The following is a 24,604-nucleotide window of genomic DNA, read 5'->3' as shown; positions in this document are numbered from 1 at the left end:
TACTTAAAAAGTTAAAAATTAAGTCCTCCACTTGTTGTGATTTAATAATCTTTGTTCAAATTGAAATAGTACCACCACGTTTGGTTGGGGTGAATGGAATAGAGATGTAATCAGTAATTCAAATGTTTGGTTCAATGGAATGTAATAAAGCTGTAATAGTATTCTTGTGTTTGGTTTAATAGAATAGATGTTGCAATAGCATAAGGAAAAATGCTTAAATGACCAAAGTACCCTTAGCAGAATTTTCTGTCAGGTAGATGATTATTGTTATTGTTATTAATTTTTAATAAGATTATTATTAAATATAATTTAATAAATATAAAAATAAATAATTTAGTCATATTTTAACATAATTATTATTAAATATAATTCAATAAAATAATATATAATTTAATAACATTCTTAATATAATTATGAATAATATTTAATAATAATTTTAATATTGTCGAAACCTTTTTTGAAAATAGACATTTTATTAAAAAAACGAAAATGGAGTTGCCACTAATCCTTTTTATTTAGGTGTGATTGGATCACCTTAAAACTCATTTTAATAAAATGTTAGACTTATTAAAACAATACTTTTCGATCTACAAAATCCAGGAAATGGGTTCGGGAGTCGGTTACGCACGAGGAAGGATTAACACCCTCGTGACGCCCAAAATTGATATCTAGTAGATTACTGATGTCTTAGTGTCGAGAATTGAATATTTGAAGAGAATTTAAAACACGATCCCTTTTTGTATTAGGACATTACTTAACTAAATTAGTTTTCACGAAGAGAGCTTATTTCAAGTTAATTGAGAAGAAATGATCATATCTCGTACGTTAGGACATACTGCCTTAAATCCTCGGAAACAAGAATGAACGCCATTTGATCGTTACTTAAATCTCTTTTTTCTTATTTTTTAAAATAGATATTCGACTATTTCGGTTTTAGAAAGAAGTCATATTCTGCCCGCACCATGAACACCTCTAAGTTTAGGGTTTGTCAATTAAATTAATTATAAATTTTTCAAAATTAGATTAGTTTTCGTGTTAGTTATTTTTTAAGAAAAAATAAATTAAATTAGGTTTTAGGCCGTAGAGGTGTCCATGGGCCGGGCCAGGTTCGGGACGGGAGCAAAAAAAAAGTTTTCAGGTTGCTTCCTAGGCCGGCCCTACCAAGGTGAATATGGGCACGAGATTTTGTCCGTGCCCGGCACAGGAAAAAATCTGAGACCCGAGCTGGGGTTATTAAAATTAAAACTAATTGTTATTAAAATTAATTGTTATTAAAATTATATCAAATTATATATTTTTTGTACCAATAAAAACATTTTGTAAAATCTAACATTTTGTTAGTAAAATTATTAATTGTTAATTGTATTAATTGTTAGTAAAATTATCAAATTATATCAAATTATTAATTGTTAGTACAGTCAAAACATTTTGTAAAATCTAACATTTTGTTAGTCAAATTATTAATTGTTAATTGTATTAATTGTTAGTAAAATTATCAAATTATATCAGATTAGGGTTAGGGTTAAGGTTAGGGTTAGGGTTTTGTTAGCATTATGGTTTTGGTGTTTTTAAGTTAAGGGTTAGGGTTAGGGTTTTGAAGTTAAATGTTAGGGTTATGGCTAGGGTTTTTAAGTTAAGGGCTAGGGTTTTTGTTAGGGTTTTGGTGTTTTTAAGTTAAGGGTTTTTAAGTTAAAGGTTAGGGTTAGGGTTTTTAAGTTAAGGGTTAAGGTTAGGGTTAGGGTTTTTAAGTGAATGGTTAGGGTTAGGGCTAGGGTTTTTAAGTTAAGGGTTAGGGTTATGGTTAGGGTTTTTAAGTTAAGGGTTAGGGTTGTGGTTAGGGTTTTTAAGTTAAGGGTTAGGGTTGTGGTTAGGGTTTTTAAGTTAAGGGTTAGGGTTAGGGCTAGGGTTTTTGTTAGGGCTTTGGTGTTTTTAAGTTAAGGGTTTTTAAGTTAAAGGTTAGGGTTAGGGTTTTTAAGTTAAAGGTTAGGGTTAGGGTTAGGGTTTTTGTTAGGGTTTGTCAATTAAATTATAAATTAAATTATAAATTATAAAATTATAAATTTTTAATAAATTAGTTTAAGGTTTTTAAGTAATAACTCAAATAAATCTGTATTTTATTACATCAAATAATATCAAAATATTCAAAATATTTGTACAAATATATTAAAATAAAAATCAATCTCCATGCCCACCGGATTCAGTGCCACATGGCGACCGTCGACGGTTACGCGCTGGATTTCTCCTTTGTCCAGCTTTCGGCGGGGGTTGTGGTTGCTCCAGTGGGGATTCTGGTTCCTCTAGTAGGGTATCTGGTTGTCGGTGTTGGGACGATGAGCCACATTGATAGAATAGTGATTGTGGAGGTGTTTGCATCACCAACGGCGAAGCTGTTTGAAACCCATACGGTGATGGGGATTGGTAAAAAGAAGAGCTCCTCGACAGCCCCTCTTGCGATCCCTCGTGCGATGCTGACCTATACATTGGCGGTCCACTTGGCGCAACGAAAAATAGAGATGAATCGGGCCATGGACTCCAACCTGCCATAGGACTAGGAAAAGGAAACATATAAGGGTTGGGATACATAAAAGGGCTAGGATACGCACCTGGCATCATCTGAAAAGGCTGTGTCGTCGATTGAACAGCTGGGTCGGGTGACTGTGTCGGTGCTCTCGCTGGTCCTGGTGATCGAATGGCCGCTGATGATGGGCCGGGTCAATGTCTGGGCCTCATTGATGGGCCTGCGTCGTCGTCCCTTCGTCTTGGATTTAAAAGCCCACGTCGTTCCCTTTGGACACGTACTTGCCGCCGCCTCTCCTCTGTCGACAGTAAATACGGCTTGCCATGGATCTTAAACCATGGTATGTATTCCGGCACGCACGTTAACTTCGGAATGATGATCGGTTCCCGAGTAGGTATATAATCATACCGATCTTCCCACATTTGGATGTAGTAGGACCAGACTCTCGACCAATCTGTATGCAATTGTCGTAGGTCGATTTTGTGCTGATCATCAAACACCTTAGGTGCCACGGGAATCGGTTGTCTACATCCAAATTGCCGTAATACTCTGTCTGACTGGTGCATCTCCACGGTCGCATAGTTGATCAACGCGACTTTCACGTGCCAAGCGTTTGGATTTTGGAGGTACTCATACGGAATTATTGCCCAAATTGCCGGATCTTCGTATGGTGTCCATTGAAACTATATGAACATGATGGAAATATTAGTTATATACATAATACATAATACTAAATACTAAATACTAAATACCAATCGACTAGCTCATGATGGAAATATCAATTTTATTTAATACTTACATGTGCTTTCAGCTGTTGGTTTAATAGAAGCCGTATATCTTCAAGAGAGGTAAGTAATCAAGCATAACTTGCCGGATGGTTCCACCTAATTAAATAAATTTTTAGCAGCTGTATATCTTCAAGAGAGGTAGGTAATAGAGCATAACTTGCCGGATGGTTCCACCTAATTAAATAAATTTTTAGCATACTATTATTTTCAAAAATCTACGTAATAATTGTAAAATCTAATATAAAATTTACCTCGTTATGAGTGGTAATGTATATGGGTGGTCCACTCGAGGACATAAAAATGGAAAGCGAAACCGTGCCCATGACTGCAGTAGTGACAGGTAACCTCCGATTTTCGCTTTACTCGGTCGCGTCGCCCCGCACATCTCCCGATATAATGTTGCCAACACGACAGACCCCTAACTCAATTCACCAGCTGCTCTAAAATCAACGAGTTTCAGCAGCCATCTTAGATATACGAGGTTCCATGACAAGTCCGGCATCAAATAACCTCCAATTATCTGAAGAATGTATGCCCGAGCATATCGAATTCTTTCTACTTCGGTTGAATCATCATCCGGATCTAGGAATGCGTCTCGTAACCAGCCCATCTCGATCCGACCTCCGTTAATTTTCTCCGGAATAGCGCCCAAAAGCTCGTAGCACACCGCTCCCCAATCGCCAGATTGAACAGACCCGGTGACTGGGTACTCGTCCACCGGCAATCCCAATTGCAGATTGACATCTTCCAAAGTGATAGTGCACTCTCCACATGGAAGATGGAATGTGTGCGTCTCGAGTCTCCACCTCTCAACCAACGCACTGATAAGTTTCGGGTCCAACTTGCATCCCCGGCCTACCATCACCACGTACCAAAAACCCGCTTCCCGTAGGTAATTCTCTACCAACGGTGATGGAGGACCATGCATATTCCGGATATAGCATTCCAATATCCGATCTACAGACTTTTATAACAAATAATAAATTAATAATTATTTAAAAATGCATAAATAAAAAATCTTAAATAATATTTAAAAAATAAATTTAACACTTACCATTTTCATTTGTTCGACGGATATGTGCTTGGTATCAAGACGAATCAATTCTTCGGCGATTGCTAAATTCGTACAAATTTTTACGATTTAAAGAAATTAATTTTTTTAAAAATAATTAAAAATAGGGATTTAAGAGAAATTTAAGAGGAAATTGAGAGCAGATTGAGATTAAATATGGATTTGAGAGAAATTTGGAAGGAAATTGAGAGCAATTTGAGAGGAAATTGAGAAAATAATTGAGAAATGATTAATTTGTGAAAAAAAAGAAGGGTGGAGGATTTTTATAGTTTTTTTTTTACCGTTGGGGGGAACGGTAAAAAAATGACTGTTGGCATTGTTCACACGCGGGGAAAACGCGTCCCCTGGGACGCGTTGACGTGGCAACAAAACGCGTCCACGTCAGCGCGCTTTCTGTCCACGTGGACAAAGCGCGCCCTTGAGGATGCATTTTCCTGTCACATTCCCTGACATCGCGTTGACGTGGACGCGTTTTCGGGAAAAAGTGCCCATTCCGGTAAATAATTATTTACCGGGCCCATTTCGATAAATATTAAAAAAAAGGACTTTTAATTGTATTTTGCCCGTTTTGAACAAACTTTAATTGCATTAGTTAAACTTTTAGTTTACACTCAGCTAAAGCTTTATTTTGATACTTTTATATATTTTAATTTTATTATGCACATATTATTACCTTCATAAATTGTATATATATAATTTATTATTTAAGTCCCTCAATGAGTTGGTGTCATGAGTCAATCAGATACCAATTCGATTAGGGAAAATAATATTTAAACTCACACAAATTACGTCGTCAAAACCTTAAATTTGTCATTCAACCAAATATTTATTTTATTTTTTTATACATCTAATTTTATCAATCACACTATATAGCATCTATCATTTGTATATCTGTACCATCTAACTAAGCTGCAATTAATGTCTCTTGATCTTTGCGATAAAACCTACTGGATTTAATCAACTCGCCATGACAGCTTTCGCTGTGCATGCAGGATGGTAATCTTGAAGTTTGAATTTATGGACTCAACTCACAGTTTGAAACTTTAAATTATTTTGTGGACCTTTACTATATGATTTTACATAACTATTTATGTCACATTAATAATTTTTTTAACTCAAATTTAAGAACTAAAAATAATTTTCACTCGAATTTTGAGAATTTTTTGAAGACTTAATTTTCTCTCTCTCATCCTCCCTTCACTGTTAAAAGAAAATGATTTAGCGTTTTAGTGATTTTCTTAATTTTTCTTTTCTCCATCGTCTCTTTATTATTAGAAAACAATATTTAAGGTTTTGTACAATTCAACAATAACAATTAACTTTAATCAAATCAATTCTAAAACTCGAATTAAATCATATCTATCGAATCGTATTTGACAGATTAAGTAGAAAATAAACAAATTCACAATTAATACTAAATCTATTTATTTAAAAATCATGAAAGTTTCAAACCTAATAATATTAGCAAGTGACATTTGTCAAATCAACCCTCAAACCCAAATTTATAAACATTAAAAAGTAAACATCGTTATTGTTGGGTACTAAAATATTTAACTTTTGTCAAATATAGATACGAGATCCAAAAAAAAACACAAGTATTTCATTAAAGAAAATGTCAAACAAAAACACCAAATAGCAAATTTAGAGAATTACCTAAAAATGAAAGCATATTACAAATATAGACAAACACCTAAAAGCATATTACTAAATGCACCCTTTATAGTTGCATTGAAACTCCTTGCAAGTGTAAGCCTACCGCAATTAAACAAACATCAATTTATATCTACATTAAAACATCTTAGCAAGCTGTATTTCTTATCACCTATAAAGCATCAACCCTAAATATCAAGGACATGAACACCAACAGGATGGTAATAAGAGAGAAAACATAAGTTTAAATCACACCCAAGTATCCCAACACCATATTGATAAGAGTTTGTTTGGTCAGCACGCAGTCAACATAAATCCTCTCTAAAACCAAATCATGCTTCAACCAAAGGATTCCAGTGACATATATATTGAGTACTTGGACGATCTAGATTTCTTGAGCATTAGTGCAGCAACAAGAACCAACGATAACATATATATAATATCTAAAGGGAGAAATGAGATACAGGTAAAACAGGAAGAGGAGTTTTCTTGGTGACTGTGAGGCCGTAGAGTTCAGCCATGTCCATGTTCTCAGCAGTTTCACCAGCAGGCAACTTCCAATTAAACCAATAGAGAAGGTTGGCCATCACAAACTCAATGGAAGCAACTCCAAATGCTATCCCAGGACATCTCCTTCTTCCGAAACCAAATGGGTTGAGTTGGAAATCTTGACCTTTGAAATCAATGGAGCTGTTCTCGAACCCCTCTGGGATGAACTCTTCTGGGTTTTCCCACCATTTGGGATCTCTCTGAATGGCAAATGCATAGATCAGGACTGTGGTATTGGAAGGAATGTCATAACCTCCCAATTTAACACTCGCAGATGTTTGTCGAGGGAGCAGAAGAGGACCAGCCGGATGTAGTCTTAAAAGTTTCTTTGAGTACACACTTTAAGTATTTTATTTTACTAACATCTTCTGCATCCACCTTTAACTTGTTTCCCACAACATTTCTCACCTCTTCTTGGATCTTTTTCATTGCATTTGGATGCTTGAACAGCTCAGCCATCATCCACACTTTTGTGGTTGTAGAGCTATCAATTCCTGCTACAAACATGTCCTGAGATTATCAAAAGTGAAAACTTTAGGCCAAGCAGGAACCAAAAGGGGGAAAAACAAAAGAAAGGAAACAGTATTGAATAACCAGTAAGCTTTGATGTTTTCTTGTGCGAGGTCCATCTCAAAGGTGCCATTCTTTTGGAGGTGCATGATGATAGAAAGGAAGTCATTTTTAATGGTACCTTCTTCGTGGCTTTCAATAGCTTTACGCTCCTGAATTACTTGATCAAGGAATGCATCCAATTCCGCAGATATTGCTTTCATACTTGGAATAAGCACATCAACCCACCTCAACTAAGGAAACATATCGCCTACACATAAGCTGTTGAAGAGAATCAATAGCCTTTTACCCAACTCCCCAAACTTGCTGCGCCCATCTTCTTCTTCACTTTTGTGACTAAGAACACATCGAGAAACTATGTTATTCGAAAAGGACATAAGCATGTCTGTTAGATAAATAGACTCTCCTTTCAAACAAGCACTGCGGATTTTGTTGATAAGAAGTTCAATTCTTCGTCTCTGATAAACTGAAATGATTGCACACTTTGGTGGCTGAAAAGCTGAACAATACTCATCTTCTTAACTTGTCTCCAATACTCGCCGTAGGGTGCACAAGCCATATCCTTGCATTTGTAGAAAAATATATTTGCAGCAGTGGTCCTTGATCTGTCAGAGAAAACGATGTCATGGTTCTTCACAATTTCTCTAACCTTGTCGGCTGATGAAACCAATAACGTTGGATTATAGCCTAACAGCAGAAGCAAGAGAGAACCGTATTTCTTAGAGAGGTCTCGAAGAGAACGGTGAGGAAGTTTGCCAAGTTGATGGATGTTGCCAATAAGTGGTAGCTTTGGGGGTGATGGAGGCAAATTCAGGGTTTTCCTTTTCGCTAGTTGAACCAAACAAAAAGGGAGAAAAGGAGAATCAGAGATAGAAACAATGGATTGGTGGAAAGTTGAGCTACATTCAGCAGCTCCATTTGCAAAACCTAATGATGAAATTTTTTCACCACATAAGCTTTTTTATAGCCCTATGCAGGATCCTTCGTCATGGAATCTTGTATGGTTTGAGTTTTTTCAACAAAAAGTCGAATTCAAAATCTCCAAATGTTTATTTTTTATGCTGTCCCACGACAATATCATTGAAATTTCATACGCTCAGCCAATCAAGCAAACGGCTTTACGGGTAAGATAACATTATTGAAATATCGATATGATAATCGCTGCAAAGTACGTAGCAATGACTTTTCTATTGCAGACAGTGTAGATACTTTTAATTTTACAAATTCTCCAACATTTGGCATCAACTGTCTAACATTTAAACATGTAACACAAATTTACTACTCTATTAGAATTTAGAACAATATTTAGTACCTACTGTCTAACATTTAAACGTGTACAGCACATAATTTTCAATTTTCATGTCTAATTTATTTTATAATATTATTAATTAATTCAAATAGTTAATATAGTTAACTTTTAATTAAAATGTTACATAGTTATATATAATTTAAAATATAATTTTAAATAAAAAATAGAGTGATCAAATTCTTGAAAATAAAAGTAGGACTAAATTTGTACATACTTAGAATCATGGTTATTTGAACCGGATTAGATTTGTTGAGATGCTGATTCGGAAAGAGGTATCAAACCAGTTGACCTTTGAATCAGTATAATCGATTGAACCAGGTTAAAAAGCCGATTCAACTTATAACATGATGTTATTATATTCAATAATTATTATTTTAAGATTTTATGTAAATAAATTTTTTTTAGTGGATGTAAATAAGTTTGAGATTGACGATTTAGTAGCTCGATTAACATGAATATTATTATTGTCAATACATGAGGATGTGGGTTCGAGTGCGTTGAAGCATATTATCCTCCTATTTATGAGTTGGAAAGGGGCTATAGGTAATTTTAAACTTTATGTGTTGAAGCATATTAACATGGACGTGGATTTTAACTCTACCAATGACTAAATATACAAACCAATGCTTTTAAGTACACAATCTATAATCATATATTAAATTTTAATAAAATAAAAAAATAAGTAGTAATTATTTTCTTTAAATCAAATTATTATAAAAATAATTAATTAAATTTAAATCAAATAATTGTGGACTATGAATATAAATGTAATTTTATTTTTCAAATTGAATTACGGTACAACCATTCAAGAAATTGGCAGATAAGATAGAAAAGTAAGTAAAATATAACATAAAATAATAGATTAAAATAGTATATAATGATGTGTTATTACTAGAAACATACGTATGAATTTTAAAATAGATTAAAATGTAAATTTGCCACTATATTATGGTGAATATTGAAAGCACAAGTTTTTTGTATATATGGTTTAATTTTAGCACTAAATTTTGAATTTTATTAAATTTATCGTTAATTTTGATTTTTAATTAAAATTTAAGGAATAACTTACATTAGGATTATACTAAAACTAAAGTTCTTAGGCACCAATAAAATTTTGCCAATCATCAAATTTTAAAGAAATTAAATTATTATTATACACTCAACTATAAAGAAACTATTTTATGGATGCTTTCAACAAATTTTTCACGTCATTGATACATAATTTTTTCATGCCCTTTCAACAATTTTAAAGAAATTAAAGAAACTATTTTAAAGAAATTAAAACTATTCATGATCCCTTTCAACAATTTTTTCACATCATTGGCATATAATTTTAATAATTTTTACTCTAAATCTTGAACTTAAACCTTAAACTCGAACCCATAACCCTAAATCCTTAAACCCTAAACCTCAAACTCTTGATCTTTAAACTCAAACCCTAAATCCCAAATCCTTAAACCCTCAACCTAAACCTTAAAACATCAACCATAAAAATTAAATTTTGAACGCAAACCCTGAACCTCGGGGTTCAAGGTAAAATAATTACTAAAATTATGTGCCAATGATATGGGAAAATTACACAAAAATTACTATTTTTTAAAAAATTGGTTACACAAATATCAAACAAATAAAGTATAGTGACAAATATTGTGTAGCGACCTAAAAATCAATGGTGTCGAAAATTATGGTTTGAACACCGTTTCCATAAAATAGATTCGTAAATATTTAAAATTATTTAAATATTTACGGAGTGATATTTAAGTGAATTGAATTTCGGTTAGGTAATTTCATTGAATTAGTACTTAATTTAAGTACAAGGACTAAATCGTATAAGTGGTAAAAGTATAATTTGTTAAGAAATTATAATAAGAAATTAGTGCAAGGGACTTATATAGTAAATACATCCTTAGTATATATGGTGGCTGGTTGAGGAATTAAATTTATGTATGTATATATATTAAAACATTAGTTAATTAAGTTATAAAATAAATCATTATTAACAAAAGAAAAGATAAAATGCTTGGTGGAATGAAAGAGAAAACATTTTACCTCTTTTCATCCCCAAAGCTTTAAAAATAAGAAGAAGAGAAGGCAACGGTTTAGGGTTCATAAAGTTTCAAGCATCAATTGGTTAGTTCAATTTAAGAAATTTTTTTTGTAATTTTTATGTTTTTAGAATCTCGATAGCTTAAGCTAATTGACCCATGTCATATTTTTCGATACTATTAAAGAATTAGGAAGTTATCATTGTTAGATAGTTGAAGCTTTTGGTAATATCTTGATAGATTTTAAGTTTAGTATTGAAAAAGACTAAATTGTAAAGACAATTGATGATTTTGTGTGATAGGGACTAAATCGCACAAATTTAGAAATTTGTGGTAGAAAGAAGAAATAGGAAGTTAAATAAGGCCTAGAGTGAAATCGGTATAAAAATTGGAGGTTAAATGTGAAAGTTATGTTAGTCCCAATTTTAGGGGATAAATTGAATAAAATACAAAAAAGAAAATTTATAATTTTGTAGAATGAGAAAATGATGGATTATTCATGAAATACTTTGTTTGTTTTAATTCGTAGCTAACATCGACTGAGATTCCTTTAACAAAAAGGAAAAGATAAAGTCGTCGATGAATAGCTCGGAGTTTACAGTTTGTGTTTCTATTATTTGAATTACTTGTAAATTGTTGCATTATGAATTGTGTGTGCATGGTAAGAATATAAGGTGAGTCAATTTGTGATAATGAGATGTATTTGGATTGATTTGAAAGATTAATGTTCTTGAGGGCTAAATTGAATAATTATGAAAAGTGTGCATGTTTACATTAATGTGAAATTGAGCATATATTGAAATGAACTATTGCTTCCATATGTTGAATAAAAGTGTTTATGATGAAAATAAATGTGAATTGAGATACTGATAGGTAATGAAAACCTTATTAACTGTTCGGGTAAAGTTGGATATAGTTGGCATATGCCACAGGATAGGAAGAGTTCAGGGGTTCTTCAACTATGAGTCGATGATGCATTGGGTGTCAATTTGCTTTAGTTTAACCAATGAGACACTGGGTGTCAAATTTCTTTATAGTGTTGGGTGCAACTATTTACTTTGGATTTATCCGAAGAGGCACTAGGTACTAAACTGTGTATCGTATCTGTCCGAGTCCGAGTCGTGTTAATAGGAAAATAAAATTGAGATATTTGATATTGAAATGAAAAATGTTGAGAATGAAAGTGAAACATGAAATGGAAAATGAAATAATGGAATGAGTTATGAGCATAGATTGATTGTGCTTAATGAAATCATGAAATTGGAAAACGGGATGGAATGTTCCATTATATAATTTGAGTAACCAAATGACATATGAAATATAAATTTCATGTTTCATTATTGATAAAATGTGTTAGTTGTGAATTAAGAATGTATGAAATAGTATAATTTATTTGTTATATTACATGTCATTTGTGCACCCTAATGACTTATATTATGTATAAAATGTTCATATTATAGAAATTCCATTGAGTTATACTCAACGTATGATTTTATTTTCCATGCGCAAGTTAGGTACCTATGATTTGATTGTCGACACAGCATCTAATGGCAATCCCAAACTCAAGTGTTGGCGATGAATTCATTTCGGTCTTGACATGTACCTAGGATGTCTTATGTTTATATGATGTTTATATGGATTGTGTTGGCATTTTGAGAAATCATATGTATGTGTGTGTGTGTGAGTGATGGAAGTGATCATGTTAATGATATTTGGTTGAGTAGTTGGATTGTATGGTTGATACTTGTACGGATGAGGTGAAATTTATTAAATTCCATTCACCGAAGCTGCCAATTTTCAAGCTTGGGAAATTAGTAGATTTGCGACGATTTTTTGGATGGGATCCTGGCATTTCTAGGTTGAGATATCTCATGGCGTTTGAAAATCTATCTCTTAGCTCTAAAATGCATTTTGAATTACTCGATTTTGAGTTCGAGAGCTCAAGTTATGACCATTTGAGTGAAGACTGTGTGAGTAGAATTTCCGAACGGGATTATGATGGGAATTACGAGTTTTGAGCTTTTAATTCGAGTTTAAATCATATTGGGTTCAAGTTTTGGGCTTAATTTTTATTATATATGAGCCCAATATTGTTTTTATCAGTTCTTATTATTTTATTATTTTATTCTGGATTTTTGATAATTTTAAGTATTTTAAGTTTAGTTTAAAACTACTTCTTGTTTAGATTAAATTAGAGTTCTAGTATACTTAAGAGTTTTATTTAGACTTATAGGCCTTTGAATTGTACATAATTTAGACAATTGATTATTATTCTATTTCTCTTTTAAATTAAAAAATTCTCTTTAAGTTTTTCTTTTCAAGAATTTCTCTTGAGTTTCTTTTAGAAGAGTTTTAACAATCTTTTTAGATTGTGGGGATCATCTTCAAGCTTTTTCTTGCCAATGTTTCTATCTTGGAGGGGAAATTAGAGCAGTTTGAAAGGGGTTGTGGATTCTTCGTGTTTCCAAGATTTCTTAGGACTTTTACCTACCACATTTTTTCTTTCTTTCTATCTATCTTATTTATTTTATTCCTTATTGTTCTAACCTTTGATTTATTTTATTTATCTTATTTATTTATTTAATTTGACTTGGGCTTGATTGCGTTTTAGGTTGAAATCCAAATTTATTTTCGAACGTTTAGAGCCTTAAGTCAAATTCGCGACTTAAACAAATTTTACGATCCGCTTCCGCATTCATCCACCTGATTCTTTACCAATGGTTGATAGCTTAAATGATAACCAGGTAATGTGTTATAAATAGATTGTGTAAAAGTGACTCATATTGTAACACCCCTTACCCGTATTCGACACCGAAATAGGGTACGAGGTATTACCGGAGTTTACTAATTAATTTTCAGACATTTCATTTTTATCTAACATTCATATTTATAACCAATCAAAATCAAAACATTAATAAGCTAACGTTAACCAATTTAACTTATACATGCCATTATAACCAGAATCAATTCATCCAAAATTACAGATAGAACCAATAGATAATGTGATATATCTCCAACAAGCTTCCGATAATCATTTCAAAGCATCTAATAATTATACATATTATCAATAATAATTCAGTTCTAATATAAAACACACATATATATAATATTCATTACCAAATAGCATTCACTTCAATTGAATTAAACAAAATATAGTTCATACGAACTTACCGTGCTAAATTGCGAAATACCAAAATTTAGGGACATTTTAGAAATTTTCTATTTTCCTCAATTTCCACCCAATCTTGATCTAAATTAATATTTCATTCAATTTACTAATTTAAATAATAAAAAATTCATTTCATACAATTTGGTCACTTTTGACATTTTTACAAATTTACCCTTAAATTTTACTTTCATTCAATTTAGTCCTCAAACATATAAATTGGTCATTTTTATAAAAACTCATGCTAGTTGAATAATCATATATTTTCCTCCTCCTCCTCTCCATTCCACATCCTTAATATATATAACATGCTAATATGTAACATTATCTATAATTTCACATGTATTTATATTCATTCAAAGCTGTCCACTTAAGTCATAGTCACTAAATTATTTATATCTTGAGTGAAAAAACTCCAAATTGATATACGTTAATTTTCTCTGAAACTAGACTCATATATCTTCTTACCATAAAATTTTCAGAATTTTTGGTTTAGCCAATAAGTACAGTTTATTCTATAAAGTCATCCCTGTTCTGCTGTCTGACAGTTCCGACCCTTCTTCACTAAAACTTAATTATCTCCTCATACAGAATTAAAATGATGTTACCTTTTGTTTTTATTGAAAATATACTCATTAAGGATTTAAACATATAAATTTAAGTCTCTAATTATTTTTCTCAAATTTTTGATGATTTTCGAAAGTCAGAACAGGGGATTTCGAAATCATTCCGACCCTGTCTCACTAAAATTCAAATATCTAAAATACACAATTCTTTTGCTTTCTCTGATTCTTTTATATGAAAGTAGACTCATTAATATTTAATTAAACATCTTATTAATATTCTAATTCGATTTCCACAATTTATGGTGATTTTTCAAAGTTAACCTACTGTTGCTGTCCAAAACTGTTTTAGTTCAAAATGTTGATTACTAGGTGTATAACTCCTTTCTCTATAATATTTCCCATCACTTTTACTTATTTTTCTTCACTAATATATCAAGAACATAAGACCATATATAAGAAAACTCTACTATAACATTATTTCCATGCTTTTTCAATAATATCAAACTTAAAAGTAAATTGAAATCTTGATGTTCTTACCTTGTGCTATTGATTTCAATCTTTAACTTGATTTTCTCTCTCCTCCAGCTTCTATTTCTTGAATCTAACTTGATATTCTAGCTCCCCATAGTCTCTTTATCAATTTTCTCTCTTGGTGGCTATGAAAATTTCTTTCATTTCTAAGTGAAAATGGTGAATTTTTGGTGGGAGGACCAAATTGTAAAGAAAAGAAAACTTTTTTTCTTTTTCCTCTCTTCTCACGTTAGTTTCATGGAAAAATGAGATGATTTCTCATCATCTTTCCTTCCTTTTATACTAATCATTTATTAATAAAATAATACTAAAAACATTAATAAAATAATAATTAAATAACATTTATCTAATATATAATTAAAAATATCACCAACATCATCATTACCTTCTAGAATTCTCTCTCCTTCTAATTGACCATTTTACCCTTCATAATCTTTTGAAATTTCATCCTTGAGTCATCACTTAATTTGGTGAAATTGTAATTTAGTCCCTCAAAATTCTTTACCTTTTCAATTTGGTCCTAATTCATCCATTTTCCCTAGTTTCTAGATTATTCCACCCTTAAAATATTTACACTATTGGTCCTTTAACTTTTTCATATTTACACTTTAACCCCTCAAGTTTTGAGTATTTACTCTTGGGCAACAAAACTTTCTCACTTTTGCGATTTAATCCTTTCTTGAAATAATAGGTCATAATATACCTTCCTATCATAATGCAACCTATGTCAAAATTTTAAAATAATTTTTTTCCTCGTCGGATTTGTGGTCCCGAAACCACTGTTCCAACTAGACCCAAAATCGGGCTGTTACACATATGATTATATTATGCTTGAAATGGTTAGGAAGCTTTAGTGCATAAGATATGAAGTTGAATAGGAGTCAATTTGAAATTGTTTTGAATGGTTAGTTTGGTGTTTGATTGATGTATTTGTTTGAGGTGCCTTAGAAGGCATATTGGTATGGTTGAATGAGATAACTTGGATGATTTAGAATTGTGAATTGAGGTGCCAATTGTGACATATTGGTTAGACGCTTAAGATGGTTGTTTTAAATGATGATTTTTTGGTTGATTTTGATGCTATTAAATTAGTTGAATGTGGTTTAAAAAGGTTGCTTGTTGCCTGAGTGAGTTAAGCTAGAAATCATGTATTGAAAGGTAATTCTAGGTACACACGGCTTGACGCACGACTGTGTGCCATATACGGGCATAGGGCACGACCATGTGGTTTGTAAGTTTTTAGCTGATTTTGGTGCACACGGTTATAGTTTGTTGAATGGCCTAGCAACATGGCCGTGTGACATATTTTAGAATATTTACACTTTGACCTACATGACCTTCAGGAGTGTACACGGTTGTTTGCACGACCATGTGACTCCAACACCACACAACATTAGTCTATTGCATGGTTTGTCTACACGACCGTGTCCCATTCCACACGACTTTAGCTTTTCCACATGGTTAGGGAACACAGTTGTGTGATCCTTGTTTTTTTTTTCCCAAGTTTTTGTTTTAGTTTCAAGTTGACCCCTATTTGCTACCGGGTTGGTATTAAGCTTTCGTAAGCTCGATATTAACTCGAAATTGATTGAATCACATATTAACATGACTATTTATAAATTGTTTGATAATTAATTGAGATTTTGAATTGTAATTTGTATGTAAACGATTCGTATTTGTCTGTAACATTCTATTACTCGGGTTCAGCGATCGAACTGAGTAAAGGGTGTTATATTTAGTACATTAACCTTTTTAAAATTCAAAATGACATGATCATTTAGGGACTTATTTACATTAGGACGGTCCTAAAACTCAGAAGTTTTAGGCACCAAAAAAATAGTACCACGTACTCACTTTTTAAATGCATTCAAAATCATTATACACTCATTCATATATAATAACTTCTCTAATTTAATTAAATTATTTAAATATAATTAAATTTTTGAAAAAATAAACAAGTAGATTTTCGTTCTTTATAATTTAAATTATTTTTAGTTTTTCTTTTAAAATTCTAATCCGCTTTATTTATTTTATAATTTTTTAGTTTCTTCTAACAAATTTTTTCAATTTTCAATTATTATTATTTTTGAGGTATCTAAAATTTTTAAATTGATATAATATTTAAAATTATCCGTAATTCATTTTAATCCTTGAATAAAAGGGTAAATGCATTTTAATACCTAAAACTATTGATTTTATAAGATCATGATGAGATAAATTATTTTTATTATTTAATTCATTGATAATATAATTAAGTTATTTATATAAATTCTTTTACGGAGATCAAAACAATAAAAATTGAAAAGTATAAAGTATGTATCAAAACAATAAAATTGATAATAAAAGTTACTATCTTTAAACATCCTAAAGGTATAAACTTTTAATATTACAATTACTTTAATTATAATTATAATCTTTTAAAAGTAAATTATATATTTTAATTATCTTTAATATATAATGATTGCTTAAATTAATTATATAAAATAAAAAAATCACTTAAATAATAAAATAATTTTTTTGAAAGAAAATAAAAAATAATATAACGTAGGCATTAGGGGATATATGTATAGAGAGAGGGGTGTCCATGGCAGGGTTGGGTTTAGGCAGGACCCAACCAAAATATTATGCTCGTTTGCTAGGCTCGGGACCGATCTGAAAAATGGGCCTAAAATTTTACTCAAGCTAGTCCAAATAAAAATGTTAAAATCTGAGTCTGGCCTAGTCTACTCGTATTGAATTTTTTATATTATTTTTTAAAAATTCTAATACATCAAACATACTTAAAATATTAAAATAAATGTTTCCCAACAACTTGAAAATAAAATAAAAAAATTGTATACTTAAATAACACTAAGATAAGTGCAACTTAATAAGCAAATGTCTTTCAAATAGTAACAAAATTAACAATAAAACAAGAGTTATGCAAGATCCAAACAATAACAACAGTAAAAAATAACAAGAAAAAGTTTTACAAATTTGAGCAAGGCTTGAGCAAAAAAATTCTTACCCACGGCCTGACTTATTTTTTAAATGGGTCTTATTTTTGTCCAAATCTATTTTTTGAGTCTACATTTTTACCTAAATTTTCACTTTTTGGGCGGGTCTTTAGGCCGGGTTTGACCCAACCCATGTACAGGTGTATATATATATAACCATGTGAATTCGATTTTTAAAGATCATGGCATTGTTTTATTTAATTTTTTTTTTTGAGAAAACGTAATAATAAAAAAGATGCCAAGGCTAGGGAATCATGCAGGGGAGAAGCTCAATTTACCCGAGATCTAAGCATCTTTAGTCTATAAAAAGGGCAAAGTAGTGAAGAAATTTCAACATTAGCTTTGCAAATGGAGCTGTTGAATGTTGCTATACTTTCCAGCAAACCGTTGTTTCTATCTATGATTCTCCTTTTCTCGCTTTTGATTTGGCTTAAACTAGCAAAAAGGAAAACACTTAATTTGCCTCCATCACCCCCAAGGCTACCAATTATTGGCAACATCCATCAACTTGGCAAACTTCCCCACCGCTCTCTCCGAGACCTCTCTAGGAAATATGGTTCTCTCTTGCTTCTACAGTTGGGGTATAACCCGACTGTAGTGGTTTCATCAGCTGACATCGTTAGAGAAATTGTGAAGAACCATGACATTGTTTTCTCCAACAGACCAAGGACCACAGCTATAGATATCTTGTTCTACGGATGCAAGGATATGGCTTTTGCACCCTACGGTGAGTACTGGAGACAAGTTAAGAAGATCAGTGTTGTTGAGCTTTTCAGCCACCGAAGAGTGCACTCCTTTCAGTTTGTTAGAGACGAAGAAGTTGAACTTCTTATCAACAAAATCCGTAGTGCTTCTCTTAAAGGACAGTCTATTAATTTGTCAGAGATGCTTACGTCCGTTTTCAGTAACATAGTGTCTCGATGTGTTCTTAGTCACAAAAGTGAAGATGAAGATGGGTGCAGCAAGTTTGGGAAGTTGGCCAAAAGGTTGATGATTCTCTTCACAAGTTTCTGTATTGGCGATATGTTTCCTTACTTGAGGTGGCTAGATGTGGTTACTGGATATATTCCAAGTTTGAAAGCAGTAAACGAGGAATTTGATGCATTCTTTGACCAGGTACTTCAGGAGCATAGAGCTCTTGAAAGTGATGACCAAGTTTCCGATAGAAAGGACTTCGTTACTATCATTATGCAACTCCAAAAGGATGGCATGTATGAGATGGACCTCACTCAAGACAACATCAAAGCAATCTTACTGGTTATTATTCAACATTGTTTCCATTCTTTTTTTTTTTCTTTTTTCTTTTTCTGCGCCTTGGTTTGATCTGAAATGTTTAATTTTGATAAACTCAGGACATGTTTGTAGGAGGAACTGATACCTCTACAACCACAACCGAATGGATGATGGCTGAGCTTTTAAAGCATCCAAATGCAATGAAAAAGGTCCAAGAAGAAGTGAAAAATGTGGTGGGAAACAAGTCGAAGGTGGATATGGAAGATATCAGTAAAATGGAATACTTAAAATGTGTAATCAAAGAAACTTTAAGATTGCATCCGGTAGCTCCTCTTCTAGCTCCTCGACGAACATCTGCGAGTGTCAAATTGGGAGATTACCACATTCCTTCAGATACCACGGTCTTGATTAATGCATGGGCCATTCAGAGAGATCCCAAATGGTGGGAAAAACCAGAAGAGTTCATACCAGAGAGGTTCGAGAATAGCTCCATTGATTTCAAAGGTCAAGATTTTCAGCTCATCCCATTTGGTTTCGGAAGAAAGGGGTGCCCTGGGATGCCATTTGGAGTTGCTTCTGTCGAGTATGTGATGGCCAACCTCCTATATTGGTTTGATTGGAAGTTGCCTGCTGGTCAAAATGCTAACAACTTGGATATGACTGAGCTCTACGGCCTCACAGTTAACAAGAAAATCCCTCTTCATGTTTTTCCTATATCTCACACATCATTTTAGATATTGTGTGTATATACATATATATATATATGTACACACTATGGTTTTAGGCTTTTTAGCTCTTTCTTTTTGTTGATGAAGAATACAGTATTGTCGGTGGTTTTTGTTGTGTTAGTCTTCAAGTTTTTACTTGCATAAAGTTTTTAAATTTTTAGTGTTTGGTTGTTGTTTTCAATAATATAATATTTAAAGTTTGAAATTAAATTTTCTTTTAAAAATAATGTAATGTAATTTATTATCGCATCTAACACATGATTTATTGTGTTAATACATCAAAGACACGTAACACTTTTAGCTTTAATTATATTTGTGGCTAATTATACTAGGGTTTTCAATTTACCCAAAAAAACAGCTAGCGTTTTCGACATCTTAATATTTTAATAAAGATTGATTTTTTTTCTTGAAAAGTAAAGACAAAATTATTATTAAAAAGGCAAAGGAGAAGTACACCTGGAATGCACTGGCATAACATGAGCAGGTCAGCACGAGCCAGCTCAAATATCAGCAACATTAGACTGCACTAAATTCAAAATTGCCCCAACACCTCGAGACTAGGATAGTTCACGACCCATTTGCCTGTTCGTTAACAAAATAAAAGGACTTGGCCTTTTGTTGACCCCAGTTTTTGGTAGAGCATCAGCTTCCAAGTTTGGTTTGATCTGATTTGTTTTAGATCAACATTCAAATGATGTTTTTACAATTTGCAAGCACACTTTAGAGCTAAATAAATCATTATTTATATATTACGAATTATTCACGTGGGAGACATAAGAAAAATAGAATTAATGGTATTGTTTATTAATGTTAGTAATGATAAGAAAAAGCAGTAACTATTCTATTCATCTTTCGCAGATTCAGAACGTTATAGATTTAGGATTGGAATTTTATAATTAGTGTTGGTACAAATTTGAAGGAGAAGCAGATGCTATTATTAACAAGTACTTTTAAATAGTTGATTTAGTGTGTGTCTTGCCCCATCGCATCATTTGCATGTGAGTAACAACTGTTTCTATTATTTTATGATTGATTGGATAAAAATTAATTGGGTATGGATTTGATGAGAGGTAAAAGTTCTAGTTTAATGTTTTTATTTTATTTTGAATATTTTTATAATTTTACATCGACTAGATGGTTGAACCCAAAACTGATAACTTAATTGATTTGATAACTCTACTTATAAAAATTTTAAATTTAATAAGAAATTTATCTCTGAAATTATATTGATAATGTTTTTAAATGTATTGATACAAAATTTCTAATATTTAATTTATGTTTCAAAACCTATAAAAATCATTAACTTAACCTTTTAATTTTTTTAAAAATTAATTAACAAGATAAACAAAAAATTTAATGACAGAGAAAGAAATAAGTTGATTGAAAATTCAAATTGGCCTACCACTGTCAATTAAGTTGCCATTACCCTCCCAGAATTCCATACTTTAATATTCTTTAACTTGAAAATGTATACTAAAATAGGTTTATTTGAATTTTATATTCATTCATTTCTCAACTTTTTTTACATCATTCGTTTGTCAAGTTAACAATAACGAAATAAATTGAAGGGAAATTAGAATTAATAAATAAATATTTTCTTTGTTTTCCTAAATTTTATTGGTATTTTCTAGATTAGATCTGGATTTTCAAGTATCAAACAATTTGAATATAACCTTCCACCCTCCCCATCATTTGGTATAAGATTTTGGTGTTTTAAAGTTGTTTCTTTATGTTAAATAAACTGTTTTCACCCATTTTGCTTAAACAACCTCTAAGAAAACTTGTTTTTACCTTACAAAATTTCGGAAAAACTTTGACTTCGGTGGGTAAATGAATTCAACACTTTGGTACATTAAAAAATATTTTCCAAGAAAAAGGAAAAAAAATGCAAAATCAAGAAAAAAATTTAAAAATATTTTGTGGGTTGAATTTCGTGTCCCAAATTTTTAGATTTTATATTTATCATATAAAGAAACTTCAGTTTAATTTTCATGATTTTAGCACATCGGGAACACCTTAAACGAAAAATTCAAGTTGTTTTTTTTTAATTGTTTCGGGTTTTCTACTGGGTAGTTTATTTTCTTTAATTTCATTTGTTTTTAGCTTTTCTTATTCTATTACGCATTCTAACACATTTTCCTTGTGTTAATAGGTACAAAAAGGGTTCTCTCATTTCTCCGCGCAAATTACTATCAAATAGTAATTAAATTATTTATTACAAAGACAAATGACTCGTATGTTTATTTTTCATCTATCATGTAATACTAATGAGAAATATCATTTACCCTTTTTTGGGCTATGAATTCCACTGTTGTGTAATGATGCTATATACTGCAGAAGTCGTATAATCAATGTGCCAGTTTTTTGTTTCTTATCTTTTTTAACTCAGACTTTCATTTACATCAAAGTATACGAGTCACACATATATAGTCCATCTTTCACTCAAGATTAAGGTATGCCACACTATGAATATCAAAAGTGAATAAATCCGTAAACGAATCTAGGATCTGTTCTACTTGGGTCTTGTCAAATATACTGTCTGTCCAGTCAATCACATCTATGTCTCTATCGTCTGAGAGTCATCCACTCTAATACCCAAGACAATGTATTTTCCCAATAGGACTTTATAGACGACATATTAGTCTTTCAATCAATTTACTCGTTTTTGAGTAGACTAAGGACATTTTTAGATTATATACTAATATAAATTGTCTTTCTGTATTACGACATGATCATATAATACTTTTTAGTATTAGTTAAAAGTTAGACAATTTGTGAGTCAATATTTGCTTTCACTTTTCTTTGCGTACAAAAATCATTGAGGTTAATATACAAAAGGATATTAATTTAATTAATAAATATTTTATTAAACTAATTTATTTGAAAAATACAAGTATACATAGATAAAAATATTATACTAAGGGTACTAGATCCAACATGCACCTCTTGGCATTTCTTGCAATTTAAGAAATACAATGACAAAAAGCACCAAGGTGTCCTAGATAACCATCTGAAGGAAACATGGTATAATTGAAATATCCTTATAAACCAAGGATGGGGGCCACATGAAAATCCATGTCAAATAGATAAGAGGGGAGATAAAAGTCTCTCATCGGTCATAACCTACTGATGGCACTATGAAGTCATATATATATATATATAATGATATGGTTTCAAACACCGCAATAACAACATGTTCGTAATCTCCTTCGCAATGGTGGTACACAACAATTCTTCACCCTTTATCGAAACATCATTAGTTACGGGCCTTTCAGGTTGATGACTATGTTGGAAGAAAAGACAATGACAATAGAAAGACAAGAGGAAAGAAAAGGCTATTTTTTGGCAAAAAGAATGAAAGGAGTGTTGAAATCAAGAGGAACACAAAAGGACACTGACCTTGAAGTCTTGAAAATGACTTGTTTATAAGAACTCGAGGGAAAAAATGAAACAACACCTCAAAAAAATATGACAGGAAAGAAAAAATGACACATTCTAGAAGACATCCAATCAAAGGTTTAAAGCTCTACGCAAGTCTTGCTAAGGATCTCCAACAAGCCTTGCCAACGAGTCGACTCAAGTTAGGTCACTTCATAACCTACACTATTTTTAGAACATTTTCAAATATTTATAGTGTTCCAATAACTATAATTGAATGAGTGTAATTAATCAAAAGTTATATTATTTGATTATTTGAAAAATAAATATAACTATGTAAATAATATTATCTGAATAGTTATAATATTAAATGAATAATTATGTGTTTATTTTAAAGACATTATTATTCAGAAAGACACCTATTGAAAGATGTCTTTATGAAGAGACATGAAAATTCCTATAAATAGGAATGTGATTTCATTTGGAAATCACACCAACAAATTCTAATATTCTTTCTTTCATTCATTCATTTTCTAATATTATTAGATTATTTTATAAAGTATTACTGTAGAAATCCTTTGTAGAAATTGAGGTTATTGTTATACATTGCTCAGTGCGTAGTAGACTATTGTCGTTAGTGCAAAATGTAAATAGTCATTGGCTTCATTGTATCCTCAAGGTTAATTTGCTTGGAACTCATTTGCACACCGAAGATAGGTGGGGATGAATATAACCTACCTTAAAGATAGTGGCTTGATACACGCCTTGGAGCCTTGTCCTATTTCCTCTTTCTCTGTTCGAGTTCCGTTCATGTGTTCGAGATTTTCCTCACTGAAGATTTGTACTAACAATTTAAAGGTTATATTACATGATGACTACCACAACACATAAAAGTGGAACACAAAGGGAGTTGGCTTCCAACTTTGTCAAACTTGATCGATTTCATGGTGGCAATTTTTGACTATGGCAGAAAAAGATGCACTTCTTATTATCAACTTTGAAGATTGCTTATGTTTTGGATACTCCAAAACCTGAAGAGAATGAAAATGAATCTATTGCTGCAACTCGAGAAAGACAAAAATGGGACAATGCTGATTACATATGCATGAGCCACATATTGAATGGTTTATCTGATGGTTTGTTCGACACCTGCCAAAACGAGGTCACCGTTAAAGAATTATGAGACAAATTGGAGACAAAATATATGACCGAAGATGTTAGAAGTAAGAAATTTCTTGTCAGTCGTTTTAATAATTATCAAATAGTTGGTGGTCGTTCTGTTATGTAACAAATCCATGACATTGAAAAGATGCTGAATCAATTCAAGCATTATGATATGAAAATGGATGAAATGATTGTTGTATCCTCCATAATAGACAAGCTTCCTCTATCTTGGAAAGACTTTAAAAGAAGTCTAAAACATAAGAAAGAGAAAATATCTCTTGAGGCTTTGGCAATCATCTTCATATTGAAGAAGAATATTGAAAGAAAGATCAGAATCTAAA

The 24,604-nt window shown here is 31.7% G+C and overlaps 1 protein-coding gene and 1 pseudogene across 1 annotated transcript; one reads left to right on the top strand and one right to left on the bottom strand.

The window, feature by feature from the left end:
• Positions 1–6,471: 6,471 nt before the first annotated feature.
• LOC105775611 (cytochrome P450 71A1-like) lies at positions 6,472–12,086 on the bottom strand (annotated as a pseudogene).
• Positions 12,087–18,033: 5,947 nt separating this feature from the next.
• Positions 18,034–19,819, top strand: LOC105775609 (phenylacetaldehyde oxime monooxygenase CYP71AN24). Its single transcript, XM_012598110.2, has 2 exons — positions 18,034–19,017; positions 19,113–19,819. Exons 1-2 carry the CDS (start codon positions 18,109–18,111, stop codon positions 19,725–19,727), a joined length of 1,524 nt encoding a protein of 507 aa, XP_012453564.2. The 5' UTR covers positions 18,034–18,108; the 3' UTR covers positions 19,728–19,819.
• The last annotated feature ends 4,785 nt before the right edge of the window (positions 19,820–24,604 follow it).

This window comes from Gossypium raimondii, chromosome 10 (assembly GCF_025698545.1).
Source record: "Gossypium raimondii isolate GPD5lz chromosome 10, ASM2569854v1, whole genome shotgun sequence".
NCBI classification, from domain to species: Eukaryota; Viridiplantae; Streptophyta; class Magnoliopsida; order Malvales; family Malvaceae; genus Gossypium; species Gossypium raimondii.
The sequence above is the reverse complement of the archived record's forward strand: the minus strand, read 5'-3'. Positions and strand labels throughout refer to the sequence as shown.

Bases quoted from the DNA above. Each gene is read 5' to 3' on its own strand.
- LOC105775609 (XM_012598110.2), top strand. From the start codon at position 18,109: ATGGAGCTGTTGAATGTTGCTATACTTTCCAGCAAACCGTTGTTTCTA. The intron at 19,018-19,112 runs GTTATTATTCAA...TGATAAACTCAG, and splicing joins ACATCAAAGCAATCTTACTG to GACATGTTTGTAGGAGGAAC.